The following is a 16,501-nucleotide window of genomic DNA, read 5'->3' as shown; positions in this document are numbered from 1 at the left end:
GAATGTAGCTTCTAATGAACTCACATTTGACTTTAGTAGTAGTGAATCTGATATAACTGGATCCATTTAAATGACAGGCTGCTGAAATGATCTGATTAGGAAACCTTTACTCCGCAAAGGCCAAATATCAAAGGCAGGGTGAGAGGTATAAATTTGTCTTAGTCTGTAGACAGCCAAAAAGAGATTTCAGCTGAGAACAAATGGCTTGAAAGGAGTGGTTTCATGTTCATGATAACAATATATATATATTTTTTATTATATATCTAGACCTTTTTATTTGCGTGTACTACTTCCATTTTTGGCCTAGATTAGGCACTGTGCTTTATGTGGCCTATTTTAGGAACTATGGTTTATTTGGGTTCACAGCAGCTGCACTTCTCCCTGTGCTTATAGTTACACCCCTGGAAGGTATGTCAGTTATGTCACACATTTTTAGTGCACCTTCTCCGATAACAATATGTACTGACTGAAGTACAGCTCACACCCTGACAGTTGAGTTAATAGCCCAACAATCTTCTCTGTAAGAGTTTATATCTATTTATTGTGGGTTCACTAAAAATGTTCAAACGAATTGTAACTCCGTTTTCCATCCCAATGACTGAATGGAATTAGCTAGTAGGATTTAATGACCATTTGATAGTTTCAGATTTTCTGAATAGATCTGCTTAAGTGGAAAAATCTCACTGATGCCTAAATATTATCCTAGTAAGTCTGTTCACCCTACAAAGGAATATTCTTAGATGAAGAATAACCGAAGAACAAAACTGTTGAACATTACCCTGTTGGATTCAAATAACACCATCCATAAAAGGGAATTGATCATCATCTTCTTTCGGCTGTTCCCGTTAGAGGTCGCCACAGCAGATCACCTGTTTCCATTTCTTCCTGTCCTCTGCATCTTGCTCTGTCACACCAACCACCTGCATGTCCTCTCTCACCACATCCATAAACCTTATCTTAGGCCTTCCTCTTTTCCTGTTACCTGGTAGCTTCATCCTTAGCATCTTTTTCCCAATATACTCAGCATCCCTCCTCAGCACATGTCCAAACCAACGTAATCGTGCCTCTCTGGCTTTGTCTCCAAACCTTCCAACCTGGGCTGACCTCTAATATAATTATTCCTAATCCTGTCCACCCTCGTCACACCCAGTGCAAATCTTAACATCTTTAATTCTGCCACATCCAGCTCAGACTCCTGCCTTTTTGTCAATGCCACTGTCTCCAAACCATATAACATAGCTGGTCTCACTACCGTCTTGTAGACCTTCCCTTTCACTCTTACAGGTACTAGTCTGTCACAAATCACTCCTGACACTCTTCTCCACCCACTCCATCCTGCCTGTACTCTCTTCTTCACCTTTCTTCCACACTCACCGTTACTCTGAACTATTGACCCCAAGTATTTAAAGTCATCCACCTTCGCCACCTCTACTCCTTGCATCCTCACCATTCCTCTATCCTCCCTCTCATTCACACACATATATTCTGTCTTAGTCCTGCTGACCTTCATTCCTCTTCTCTCTAGAGCATATCTCCATCTCTCCAGGGTCTCCTCCACCTGTTCCCTACTCTCACTACAGATCACAATGTCATCTGCAAACATCATAGTCCACTGGGACTCCTGTCTGATCTCATCTGTCAACCTCTCCATCACCATTGCAAATAAGAAAGGGCTCAGAGCTGATCCTTGATGTAACCCCACCTCCACCTTAAATGCATCCGTCACTCCCACCGCAGACCTCACCGCTGTCACACTACCCTCATACATATCCTGTACCAGTCTTACATACTTCTCTGACACTCCTGACTTCCTCATACAGTACCACAACTCCTCTCTAGGCACCCTGTCATATGCTTTCTCTAAGTCTACAAAAACACAATGCAACTCCTTCTGACATTCTCTGTACTTTTCCATCAACACTCTCAGAGCAAACATCGCATCTGTAGTGCTCTTTCCTGGCATGAAACCATACTGCTGATCACTAATCATCACGTCCCTTCTTAACCTTGCTTCCACTACTCTTTCCCACAACTTCATGCTGTGACTGATCAATTTAATCCATCTGTAGTTACTACAGCTCTGCACATCACCCTTATTCTTAAAAATTGGTACCAAAACACTTTTTCTCCATTCCTCAGGCATCCTGTCTCTTTCCAAGATTTCATTAAACAATCTGGTTAAAAACTCCACTGCCATGTCACCTAAACACCTCCATGCTTCCACAGGTATGTCATCCGGGCCAACAGCCTTTCCATTCTACATTCTCTTCATAACTATCCTTACTTCCTCCTTGCTAATCCATTGTACTTCATGATTTACTATCCCTACATCATCTAACCTTCTCTCCCTCTCATTCTCTTCATTCATCAACCCCTCAAAGTACTCTTTCCATCTCCTCAACACACTCTCCTCGCTTGTGAGTAGGTTTCCCTCATTATCCTTTATCACCTTTACCTGCTGCACATCTTTCCTAGCTCGGTCCCTCTGTCTAGCCAATTGATACAGGTCCTTTTCTCCCTCCTTAGAGTCCAACCTTTCATTCAACTCTTCATATGCCTTATCCTTAGCCTTCGCCATCTCTCTCTTTGCCATGCACCTCATCTCCTTATACACCTGTCTACTTTCTTCATCTATCTGACAATCCCACTTCTTCTTTGCTAACCTCTTTCTCTGTATACTCTCCTGTACTTCCTCATTCCACCACCATGTCTCCTTGTCGTCCTTCCTCTGTCCAGATGTGATACCAAACACCTTTCTAGCCGTCTCCCTTACTAGCTCTGCTGTAGTTACCCAGCTATTTGGTAACTCTTCACTGCCACCCAGTGCCTGTCTGAACTCATCCCTGAACTCCACCTCACAATTACCCATTTTCAATTTCCACCATTTGATCCTTGGTGCTGCCCTCACACTCCTCCTCCTCCTCTTAATCACCAGCGTCATCCTACAAACCACCATCCTATGCTGCCTAACTGCACTTTCTCCGGTCACCACTTTACAGTCTCCAATTTCCTTCAAACTGGCCCTCCTACATAAGATATAATCCACCTGTGTGCATCTTCCTCCACTCTTGTATGTCACCCTATGCTCCTTCCTCTTGTTAAAATACGTATTCACCACAGCCATGTCCATCCTTTTCGCAAAATCCACTACCATCTGACCTTTTACATTCCTTTGTTTAACACCATACCTACCCATCACTTCCTCATCCCCTCTGTTCCCTTCACCAACATGCCCATTGAAATCTGCTCCAATCAACACTCTCTCTCACCCTTGGGTACAGTCATCACCACTTCATCCAATTCACTCCAAAATTTTTCTTTCTCATCCATTGCACACCCAACTTGTGGAGCATATGCACTAACAACATTCATCATTACACCATCCGACCCTCACTACCACAGTCCTAGCCTTTCTCCTCTCTTCCTGTCTTCGGCCATGTCTTCCGCCTCTTCTCCTCCTTCGGCCAACAGTAGCTCAATTTCTGCCAGCACCCTGTTGGCTAACAGTACCCAGCCTCTGGGAGATGCACAAGCCAGTGTAAATGGGGAGGGTTGCGTCAGGAAGGGCATCCGGCGTAAAACTTCGCCAAATCATTTCATGCAGACACCAATAAAGGGGAATTGATAAAATACATTATAGTATAAAATAAGCTCCTTCAAATGTGAATATATTTGCATATATAGAAGTGGATTAGTCATATTACAGTCATGATTACACAATGATAAGTAATATAGTTAAAGGCTTCAAAGAGAAACTGTAGATTTAGGAAAGGCTGATAGAAACACAAAAAGTAATACAGGATAATATTAGAGCATCTAGGAGCAAAATTAAGGAAGCAAAACATTCAATAATAAAAAAGTAAAACTACTAAAGTGGACAGATATGCTTCCCAGAGTTAGATTTTCCATACAGCAGTTATCTCTGTTCCGTGTTATGATAAAGAACATTTAGAATGCATTACCTCCTTTCCCAGGGTTCATTTCAAATAGCTGTCCAATTTAAATAAGGTAAGAATATAGTAAAATTTGCATAAACTGTATGATTACAAAAAGCTACACTAAGTTCATTGCAATAAAAGATTATTTAAAAAACAGTACTGTCCACCTAGATATATTAACTATACGAGATAATTTTAAAATACAATGCTAGAATAGGAAGACAATGTAAAACTTATTCAATTAATGTAATAGCCTATGTATTATTACAGGATTAATATAGAGATCTCAATTATATAATTGTGTGTGTGTGTGTGTGTGTGTGTGTGTGTGTGTGTGTGTGTGTGTGTGTGTGTGTGTGTGTGTGTGTGTGTGTGTGCGCGCGTGCACTGCTTCTCACCAAGTAAAATAGCACAAGTGACCCAAGTAAATGTAAATAGTGGTAAAAATATCTGAGCCCCAAAATATATACATAGTAGTGCAGATGTTTATGAGGGCGGCCATGGTGGTGCAGTGGTTAGCATTGTCGCCTCACAGCAAGAGGTTCTCCGGTTCGATCCTCGGCTAAGGTGCCTTCTGTGTGGTGTCTGCATGTCCTCCCTGTGGTTGCGTGGGTTTCCTCCGGGTGCTCCGGTTTCCTCCCACATCCCAAAGACATGCTGCAGGTGGATTGGATACTCTAAATTGGCCCTAGGTGTGAGTGCGTGTGTGTGCCTTCTGTGGAAGGTTGGGCGCCGGGCTGGCACCTCGACACTATAAAACTCCACTGCCAATCATGAGCGGACAGGAGATCTGCTGTGGTGACCCCTAACCGGGAAAAAGCTGAAAGAAGAAGAAAAAGTGCAGATGTTTATGACCAAAAGTTTGTAAAGTGCTGTTTTCTTTAAACGTAGACAGTTTTTTTCTTCAATTGTATCTGTTACTTTAGCAGCAAAAAGAAATCTGCCTGTATCAGTAAGAACAAGTTCATTGAATTGATTAGCATGTGGAGATATTCTGAAAAAGTGGGCTGAGACAAGTCCAGCCAAGAGAGTGTTTGCCCTTTGTAAAGGGGACCTAGTGACTAAAACAGCAGTGTAGGAGAGTGAGAATCAAATGAAGTGAAGAGCAAACTTGGGGAAGAAGAAAATATTCCCACCAGAAGGAATCCAGAGAAAGCTACTATCAGAGACTGTTCTCCAGCAATATAAGAGCGAAGCAAGGGTACTAGTTGTGCCTGTTAGTTAAAGTCCCAATACTTTATTTTACTTGGAAGTACCTACTTTGTTTCTACTTGCATAAAATAAACTGCACTTCTTTTAAAAAACGATTAATGTTCAGCTGCATTAATCTTCCACAATATATATATATATATGTGTGTGTGTGTGTGTGTGTGGTTTATATATATATATATATATATATATATATATATATATATATACACACACACACACACACACACACACATATATATATATATATATATATATATATATATATATATATATATACATACACACACATATATATACACACACACACAGAGGAAGACTCTAGTTAGTTGAACATTCCAAATATTTAACATTTTTTTATGCTGACACAAGTGATCAAATAGTCAGATGATCACAGTTTGCTGGCATCACTTTGTGTGAGACATGGGTAGAGCAGGGATCTCGGAGTTGGTATATAGGGGTGTCGGGGGGGCTTGCCACCTGCAAAAATATGGATTTTATTTTTTATGATCTTCTACTTTGTCCCATTAAGTTTGCACATGAAAAATTGTATATATAAATCTAAATATATATACTCAGGTTGAAACCTTATCCAGTTTATAACTGACCCCGATTAAGAAAATCATTTGATTGTTCTACTTGCAGAACTGGAGTTTTTTTTCAGGTTGTACTAGACGTGGACATTGTCCAACTCATCAAAAAATAGAAGTGACCTGATATAGTATTTGAACTAAAAAAGAAGACTTCATTCATAGCAATTCTGAGAGCTTGATATGAGAGTTTATGAGCAGGTATTAAGCTGCTTATGTCTGTTTATCCTGTTAATGCCTTATTCACTTGTACTTTGGCTGGTTAACAGATATTGCTTTTCCTTGAATGTGAAATCAACAAGCAGTTTGGGGGAGAGCTAATGATATATTTGTTTGCACCTCATCAGAGTTACTCATTGTCAGTTTTATTCTCTGCAACACCATCATGAAATCATGGCTAAAAATTATCTGACTATAAAATGATGCCATTATTTTATGCATTCCCTTTAAGCCTTGTTATTTAGACAGTGATGTTGAGAAGCAAAAAGACAGATAGTAAATATGGTTTCTAAAATATTTCATTTTCTGCATTACACAGCCTTCACTAACTCAGTCACTGCAATGGCATGCAAACAAAAGTTGGTACTTTTCTGTTATCAGGGCAACACGCTTAACTGTTGCTGAGCTCCGAATCCAGTGTCAAAGGGTGATCACATGGGAAAGATGACAGGGTGGTCCGAGAGAGACGTTGGCTGGATGAATACATTAATAAAAATAGCCATTCTATCTGCGGCGATGTAATAGCAACGCGGACTGTATGTTACTGCTAATGTACTGACATTTATTAGTTGCATGTGCACTAAGTGCTTCTTTGAAAAACAGAAAGCCCAGAGGTAACTTAGCGTAACTCCAGAGTCAATGGCTAGTAAGACGTAACTAAGTGTAATTAGTGTACTCAAATGAGAACATTTGTCTGAGCAAGGCTCAAATCATGTTCACAACTGTTTCAACAACAGTTTACAGTATGGAAGTTCAGCAAAATATGCTTGTGTTAGACATGCATGACTAAAATATAGGCTTTTCTAAGAATTAGAAGAGTAGAAAGTAGCGTGTCTCTTTCGTATATATGTATCGGTCAACATACTTCTCAGCTGTCTCTGATTTTGACACACATTATACCTTTGTCCCGCTTAATCATCCCTAAAATTTATTACTTTTGGAGAGTGAATTAGACTTAATAAATAATGGCTACACTTATATACTTGTTTTATTTCAGACAATGCATATTGATCAACATTATCTTATTCTGTTAATAGTGCTAACATTTTAGTGTTCCGGGTTATTTTTGGATTTGTCCCTGATTCTGTTGAAATTTGTCCCTATTTAGTTTACTGTAGATTTTTTATGTGAAAGGTGGGTGATACCAAACAATATTATTAAGTAAGAGTACAAAATATACATTTCTGCTACACCCCTTCAAGAGTCTGTATACACCCCTTGAAGTCTATATTTCTTCACAAACTGGATTACAGCTGACGATCACGTTAACAGTGTTTCCTCTTTAACAATACAGACTTGTTGATCATACAGTAAGACGAGGTCATTCACCCATTCTGAAACTACATATACTGATGTCATTCTTCTTCTTTCGGCTTTTCCCAGTTAGGGGTCGCCACAGCAGATCACCTGTCCACTCATGACTGGCAGTGGAGTTTTACTGTGCCGATTTGCCAGCCCGGCGCCCAGCCATCCTCAGAAGGCATACACACACACACACACACACACACACACACACACACACACGCACTCATGCCTAGGGCCAGTTTAGAGTGTCCAATCCCCCTACAGCATGTCTTTGGGATGTGGGAGGAAACCGGAGCACCCAGAAGAAACCCACGCGAACACAAGGAGGACATGCAAACTCCACACAGAAGGCACCCCAGCTGAGGATCGAACCGGGGAACCTCTTGCTGTGAGGCAGCAATGCTAACCGCTGCATCATTGATGTCATTGAGAGTTTATAATCATTCCCTAATAGTCAGATGATTTTTGTGAATTACAAGCTGTTTCAAATGTAGCACCTAAGTGTAACTTTGAACCAACAAGTCTTGTTTTATGGTTGGATGGCATGCTGAAGATGTGAACCAAGTACCCCGCTCTGTACCTCAGCTTTTATAATATTATTCCACACTTTTTATACTGCTTGGTATGGTCTTTAAGTAAAGATCATTGTCTGACATTTTTGTTTATTTTCTTGGTTGCCCTCCTATAGACTATCATACTAGAGCTTATAGTTTCTTAGAGCTATACTTTGTAGACTTCCTAAGTATAACATTTTCTCAGTGGAATTAAAAGGATACACCTGAGAAGTTGACATAACATCTAAATGAACCTATATGTTTTGATGATTTGACTTTATTTTTTGGAAAATGTTATTTTGCTAGTTAATATTCCTGTGATGCAGACACTGATGCCTAAAAAACATCTAATTTTCCAAATCGGGTATCTTAGAAGACAGATCCTTCCTTTATGACTAAAGAAAAGATGTGTCTACCAGGCCAATAAAATTAGTTTTCAGGTTTTTAGTATTCTTAGTAAAACAAGACTATTAAAGATATTTTTCACACTTTGAGTATGCATTGACAAGTTGGGTATTGTGCACAAAATACTAAAGATATTAACACTTTCTGATCTGCTTTGTCATATTTTTGATAATGAAAGCAAATGAGGATAGCAACTTAAGTGCACTTTCCAAAACTGCAGCACTAAATGCAACTCATGCAAGATAAAATAAACAGGAAAGTGAAAGAACCAATGGAGAAACACATAAAGCACAAACTAATAGTGCTTAACAGAATAGCCATTACTAACTCTAAATGACTCTCACATAGCTAGAAATGGCTCTTTGCTGTACTTTTGAAAATGAGAATAAAAACAAAGCAAAAAGGGGAAACATTTAAAAGCAGTGCAGCAGTGAAACAACTTCAACTGGTAGCACTATTCATCTGCAACTAGAATCTCAAATAAAACACAGAAAATGCAAATAAACAACACAAAACACTTCAAACTAACAATAACAAAGCGACTGCAAGAGCAGTAGAATACATGTACTTCCCTACTTTTTATGATTGAATATTTGTCAAACTGTGACTTAAGATGTGAGGAGGAACTCAAGATTGTGTTTCTCCCCTTACGAATGTAAATATAAACCAGATGAGTTTGCACATTTGGAATATCACCATAATATTTTCATAATTCACAGCAATGCAAAATGAAGACATGGGAATGCATTATGGTCATTCAGACTCCCGATTATTGTGTTCCTCTATATTCTGTACTTTTGAGTGCATTCAAGTCATGGGTGAAAACAAGAAGCTTCTCCCTAACATAAATTTCCACTCATCAATATGTAACCAAATGCACATAATTAAAATAAAATTACAAAAATCACAAAAATTATGTACATGAAGGTTTATAGGTTAAGTACAAGGCTAAGCTGTCCTTGCAGGTCATTTCAAGCCTAGCCAATTTCCCTTTCAAAAGTGAGAATCAAACCCTGTACTTTTGAGGTAAACTCCTTAACCATTATGCCAACCCCCAACCTGAAAGAAAAAAAGAACAAGATTATGAAATGACTATAAATTCAGGCTTGTATAAGAAATATAACCCTTGAGTAAGTATCCGTTACAAGTCTAACGCTTTTAACTAAGTGTGCAAAGGGAATGTAAACAAAGCAAATGTCCTTATGGTTTTGTTTTTATAGACAGAAGTGTGGTACACATTTTGTCACTGCTAATACTTCTTATAAAAGAATGTTTTTTTTTTCCATTTTTCATAATGCATTCATAATAGCATCATTTGTAAATCTTTATATTTGTGGACTTCCATGTCTGATCTTAGGGTTCTGCATTTTATAAATAAAGCTAAAGTGCTGTAGTTATTGAAGGCCACAGATAATGTTGTTAAAAATTGATTTAATTTGGAAAATCATCTATTTCTTATTTCATAAATAACTGACATGGCAATATTTGCATTTTGCATTTGGATTTAAAAACCATCTTTCCTTTGAAGATTTGTAAATGTTGACTTTACATATGTTTGAAAAATAAATAGATACCATGTTTACAGCTAACGGTATTTGCATATGTTCTTCCTTGTATGCTAAAATATTACATTCTTCTCAGACAGGGAAAGCAAGCCAAAGTCAGTTTCAATACCAGAGCTGATAAAACTGCAGATCTGATTCAGATGCTAGAAGAATGGCTAAGCAGTGAGGAAATTGGTGAAGTTGACATCGTTAGTATTGAAGTTTACATACAAAAACTAAATGTGAGTGACACACCTATTATTTGTTGCTTTTAGAAAAAACATTTTATGCATTTAAACTACAGCATGCTTGTCTTTTGAATGATATTTTAAAACACCACTGCCATCAAAAACTGAAAAAAGATATTTGTGTATTAATAATTTCCTTCATCACTCTTATTTAAACATAGATAATGAGGGCTGCCATGCAAACACAATTTTATTTTACAGCTAAAGGTTCCTGCTCTCACAGCACATTCTATGCCTCCTCAATAAAACACTTTTACTGCTCCTTTTACTTCAAGTTGATCTACCCTTTCACTTAGAATGGAGGTGCTTTTAATTTTTATTTGAGGATTTCTGCAGTCAGGAATTGTATATATTTTATCAGTGACTTATTTTATGTCCCATGCATCTCCAAGAAAGATCCTTTTTTTAATCTATAGAAAGACTAAATGTGTTTTTATGAAAGAATTACAATTTCATTAGCTGAAGGATTTATTTCACACTCAGCTTGTTAGTCCGTAATGTCAAATTTCCTGGTTTTCCTGATCTAAGCTGCACATTCACCCGTAAAGAGGGAGATGATTTATTTTTATTGAGCAACAGATGCAATACTTTTTAATGCCACAAACATTGAAGTTAGCTTGCATCTTTAGTAATTTTGCAGTGAAAGAAGGCAGGGTTAAACAACTTGCCATTTGTGCTTTGCCTAGTAAAAAATTTTAACTGTAAAGGGCATTACACAGAGGGAACTAGGCAGATAAATTCCTAAAGGAAGCAGTGTTAGATTTCATGCAAGTCCTACATGGCAAGCACATAGTACAGACTGTTAATAAGCCTGCCTTTTCCCCATTATCAGAACACATTCTATGTGCCCCATAGGATTTCTTATTTAAAGAAGGTATCTGATCTTATTTTAAACTGTGTATCTCACTTTGTTTGGACCTTGCACTGATTGTGACTTTTTCCTGTGGTCACTTGGGCTGGCACCTTATGAATCACTTTCAGTGTTGGGATTTCACAGGAAACCCTGCTAATGAGGATACTGATATGTATTTTATTGTCCGGGACACAGTGCATATGGCTGATATGGACATTGCTGAAATGACAATGAATTGACAATTCTTTCAATAATTTGGTACCAGCAGCCAATGATGTGGGAATATTGCACATGGATGGGAACACACAGAATGCAGGGGCATGTTCATCAAAGGCAGCACCAGCAAAATGGTGATATAGATGCCAGAAGTAGATGTAACTGTGGATTCATGTTCTCTGTGGAGCATACACCTGCAAGTGGCTGCATCCCAGCAACATTCACCATCCTCAACCCCTTTTTCCCATTTTTTACATGGGGTTTAGGTGTTGCATCAGTGATCTGTCTCAATTCAGCGCACCTCTCATACCTTCTTTGATGGTCTTTTCTGACTGTGCAGGTGTTTTCTCGCACTATCCATCCATTACTTTGCTGCACACCCTCATTTCTCTTTCCTTCTTCCTGTCTCTACCAAATCATCTTTTTCATATTGTCTTCTGCTTTCCTGCACGTGTGTCTGGACCACCCTAATATGTTCCCTTTGACCTTGTTTACATGTTCTCATTTCTTTATCTGTTCACCAAGGTGCATCCTACCACCCTTTTCAGTTGCTTCATCTCCACCACCTCTAGCTTCCTTAACTGCTGTGTCTTCATTGCTCGGGTTATTGTACCTTACTGTTGTACTGGCCTCACCAGTCTTTTGTGCACTTTATTTTTCAGCGTATTTAGCATTCTTCTATGAAATGCTGGTAGTGTGTGCCACTTGGCTACAGCCCTTCTGATTCTAACTTTGAACTCCTCGTGCAGATTTACCTTCTCCTTAACGACTCATCCCAGGTACTTGAAGCTGTTAACCTGGTCCACTGTTCCACTATTTCCCTTCTAGCTTAATTTTCATCTTCTGATTTCCCTATTTGCTGCCATGACAGCTGTCTTGCCTGTACTCACTTTCATCCCATGTGCCTTCAGTTTTACATTCCTTTCTCCTACCATTTGCTGTAGTTCTTGTTGGGAATTTGCTTGTAATGCTACACTGTCTGCATACAGCAGCCATCTACTTCCTGGGTGACCTCACCTGTGGATGAGCTTATTAAGCTGATCGTGCAGTGTGCCTGGAAGGCCCTGGACAACGTAGAACCTATCCCCCGGAGGCTGGACATAAATCTATCCACCCCTGAAGACCAGCCCAACTGGTCCAAGCAGTTGATGGTTGATTCCAAGGTCATGGCAGTGGCCACTAAGAGGGAACTGGCAGAAGATAGTTCCACTGTCCATCCTCCGAATAGGGAGTCTAGAGCCATGGACAGACTAGGGAAGCAGACCTATGCTTCTTTGACCTTTGCCATTCAGTTGCTGAACTATCTGGCACACTTCACTTCTCCAAAGAGACCTAATCTCTGAAATGTCTTCCTCGTTGGCGGGGGTACTGCCTGATGAGGTGCGTGACACTGTTACCTCGCAGCTAGCTACCTACCCTTGAATCTATCTCAAACTCCTCGATGCATTTGATATCTCACACCATGGAGGGGGCAGCTCAAGCTGCCGCATCAGGCATTGTCATGAGACGCCATGCTTGGATGCGTTTGTGTGATTTCACAGACCCCTTTAAATCTTCCTTCGTCAACGCACCTGTCGACGAATCTGCACTTTTTGGTCCCAAAGTATGAGACACACTAGCACGAAGTGAGAAAGACGGAATGACCTTGTCTGCTGTGGGCATACATTTTTCCACCCACCAGAGGTCCTACTCCAGGAACCAGAGGGGTGGAAAATTGTGGATCAAGAAATCCCAAGGATCTTTTTGTGACACTCGTGGTGAACAATCCCTCTGGGGCAGAGGGAGCAACTCATCTGAAAGATGTCCCTGTTGGAGTAGAGGGGGTCCATGTAACCAGGGCACTAGAGATTCCTTCTCTGGCCGACCCTACCCGTGCTCCTGAGCACCGGCCCGATTGCTTTCCGCTGGAAGCAGTCGGGGGTCATTTTTCTCTGCACCTACCAGCCTGGCAACTTATTACTACTGATGTTTGGGTGCAGAGAATAATAACCAGACGCTACCAGATACCATTTGTTTTAAATCCCAGCCCCGTCAAACAAATCCTCAATGTACCACCCAGTCAGAGGGAGGTAGCAGCCTTAGAAATAGAAAAGCTGCTAAGAAAGAGTCATCCAACCAGTCCCACCAGACAAGAGAGGATCTGGGTTTTACTCGAGGTTCTGTTTAGTGCCAAAAAAGACAGGGGACTGAAGACCAATCCTGGATCTCAGCCTATTGAACAAATTTATCAAGCCTCAAAAATTCTGGATGCTCACGGTACAGTCCGTTCTCCCCTCTCTGTAGACCTCCAGGATGTGTATTACTACATAAAGATGGATCACTACTCCCGGAGAGTTCTCCACTTCTGGCTGGGAGCCAATCACTACCAGTTCAGGGCACTGCCATTCGGTCTCTCAACAGCCCCCTGAGTGGTCGCCATATGTATGGCAGTTGTAATAGCTCATCTTCGACTACAAGGATTCCAGGTGTTTCTGTATCTAGACGATTGGCTCCTTACCTACCCGACCAGGAATGTTCTAATCTGCAGCCTCTCTTACACTCAAGGCCTCGCTCTCCACTTGGGGATTACAGTCAACAAGGACAAATCTCAAATGCCCCCAACAAAAACACTAGAATTCATTGGAGCAGTTTTTGACACAACATCCTGTCAAGCTTCCCTCCCCTCTCACAGGCTTTTGAAAATAACACACCAAATCCAAGCCCTTCTTCCACAGACCTTTGTACCAGCATGCCTTGTACTGCAACTCGACTCCATGGCAACTGCCATTACTTTAGTACCACTGGCGAGGTTGCACATGAGAATACTACAGTGGCTCCTTTCTTCACAATGGTCGATCTTAACCCACCCACTTGACCACATGATACGTCTTACAAACCTTTGCAAGGAAGAAATGCTATGGTGGATGAAGTCAGAATCGAATCTTTGGTGTTGAACGTTCTGTCTCCCCCAGCCCACGGCCACGGTGACCACTAATGCTTCCCTGTTAGGGTGGGGGGGTGGGCATTTCCAGGGAAAGACTGTCCAAGGCACCTGGTCCCCCATGGAGACCAGTTTGCACATAAATGTCCTGGAACTGAGGGCAGTTCTCTGTGTTCCATACATCCCTCCCTTCTGGGACCATTGCAATTCATTCAGACAACATGTCAGTCGTCTGGTATATCAACAATCAAGGCAGAACCAGGTCTTGCCCCCTGTGTCAGGAAGCCATGAGGATTTGGCACTGAGCGATAGCTTCCAATTGCTTTCTTATAGCAATGCACATTCCCAGGAGTTCCAATCTTATTGCAGACAGTCTGAGCAGGAACATCCTGATGCCTCATGAGTGGTCCCTCAATCCTGTAATAGCGGATCGGATTTTCTGCCACTGGGGCAAGCCTTGCTGTGGTCTGTTTGCTCCCCCCTTAAACAACAAATGCAGAAGCTACTTTGCCCTGATCCCCCCTCAGGGGAAACCCCCAAGGGATGCTCTAATGCATGATTGGCCCTCGGGTCTACTGTATGCCTTTCCCTCGTTTCCCCTCATCTCGAAATCTTTCCAGAAAGCTCAGAGGTTGAGAAGCAAAGTGATCATCATTGCCCCTTATTGGCCCCGTCAAGTCTGGTTCCCATTCCTATGGGCTCATCTGATTCCCTGGATCATTCCCAAGGTCTGCTATCTCATCCTTAGGGACTGATTCTCCCCAATCTCCACAGCCTCAAGCTCACAGCTTGGTTCCTCCACTTCCAATGATTGCCAGGCTGCCAGATATCTCATTTCCCATTCGTGAAATTCTTCTGGCTTCACACAAACCTTCCACCAGGAAAATTTATTCTAGTAAATGGACTAGGTTCTCTGTTTGGGCCAAAGATCAGAACTTAGATCCTTTCTCTATGCCTGTTCAAAAGATCCTACAATACCTGACGAATCTTCTACATGCAGGAGCCTCAGCATCGGCAATCACTGTATATTTAGCAGCTATCACAAATTTTCATAATGGATTTGATAATTCTTCTGTTATGTCACACCAGTTGTGCAAGACCTTTTTGAAAGGAGTATTAGACGTTAAACCTCCTGTCAAGCCCCCACAGAACCCTAGGACTTGACCTTGGTACTTCAGTCACTAACAGGCCCTCCTTTCGAGCCTTTTGATTCTTGTGATAAAAAATTTTTGTCATGGAAGACTCTACTTCTATTAGCACTTACCTCAGCGAGAAGAGTATCTGAGTTGCAGGCCTTGAGTGTCAAGAGACTTACTTAAACTTCCACAGGGATAGAGTATCCCTTCATACTGACCCTTCTTTCTTGCCCAAGGTCATTTCTGTTTTTTCCATTAACCAATCTGTTGACCTGCTGGGTTTCTTCCCTCAGCATTCTAACAGAGGGGAGTATCTGTTGCACACCCTTGATGTTCATAGGCAGCTTCATTGTTATTTAGACAAGACTAAATCTTTCAGGAAAGTGGATCAATTGTTTGTGGCCTTTGCAGGACCCAGATTGGGTAAACATGTCTCCAAAGTGACTCTATCCTCCTGGCTTAAAAACCTCATTCATTACCTTTATCTACCATCAGAATAATCTATCCTTACCTTCCAGAATAAAGGCTCATTCTACTAGATCGATGGCTACTTCTGTGGCTTTTCATTCCAGAGCCTCCATCGATGATATCTGTGCAGCAGCCACTTGGGCAAGATCTCATACTTTTATCACTCATTACAAATTGGATTTGGCCTCCAGGGGACGAGCATCTTTTGGTTCTGTGGTGCTCAGGAATATCCTTCCTTAGGGCCACCCAGGACTCAAGTATCTGGGGACTCGGTCCTAACAGTAAGGAATGAATAAAGATTTACAACATCCGATAAAGAAGTTATGTCTTAATATAATGTTCCATCTGTGTTGTAGATCTTTATTCATTCATTACTTCCTGCCCTCCTTCCCCTGTCTGGACTCCTGGTAGACTTAAGGAATTCCTGGTTAGGGTATTTGCTCAGACAGAGCCTCCTTCTGTGTTTCTCTTACTATCTCTATAATATTGGGGCAAGCAAACTCAATCTGGTGAGAGTATGAGAGGGGCATTATGGGTAGGTCTTAGCTGAGAGTTTTTAGCTGGCGCGAGCTTGGAAACGGCTGTGTCAGTTCCAAGGACAGAACCGAAGTCCTAACAGTAATGAATGAATAAAGATCTACAGCACAGATGGAACGTTATGGTAAGACATAACTTCTTTTATCACTACAAATATCAAGTCCGTTATGCTGCATGCTGATCTGAATCTGAACTTCTCACATCCTGTCTTATTTTCTACTGATCGTCATATTTATCAATCTCCATCTATAGCACATTCATGCAATGTGACAGGAGTTTGATACCACTGTACTTCCCATAGTTGTGAATGACCCATTTGCTCTTGTACGCCAGCCAGCAGCACTGCAATGCTTATCCAT

At 40.9% G+C, this 16,501-nt stretch overlaps 1 protein-coding gene across 1 annotated transcript in view; it reads left to right on the top strand.

The window, feature by feature from the left end:
• The window catches only part of LOC122809378, a 385,771-nt gene that overhangs the window by 156,915 nt on the left and 212,355 nt on the right, over positions 1-16,501 (top strand). The window contains exon 5 of the mRNA XM_044080830.1: positions 9,862-10,006. Within this exon, the coding sequence (XP_043936765.1) occupies positions 9,862-10,006 (145 nt within the window). The remainder of the gene's footprint in view (positions 1-9,861; positions 10,007-16,501) is intronic.

Source organism: Protopterus annectens, chromosome 8.part0 (genome assembly GCF_019279795.1).
Source record: "Protopterus annectens isolate FY-2018-M chromosome 8.part0, PAN1.0, whole genome shotgun sequence".
Lineage (NCBI taxonomy): Eukaryota > Metazoa > Chordata > Ceratodontiformes > Protopteridae > Protopterus > Protopterus annectens.
This window is presented reverse-complemented; position numbering and strand designations above follow the sequence as displayed.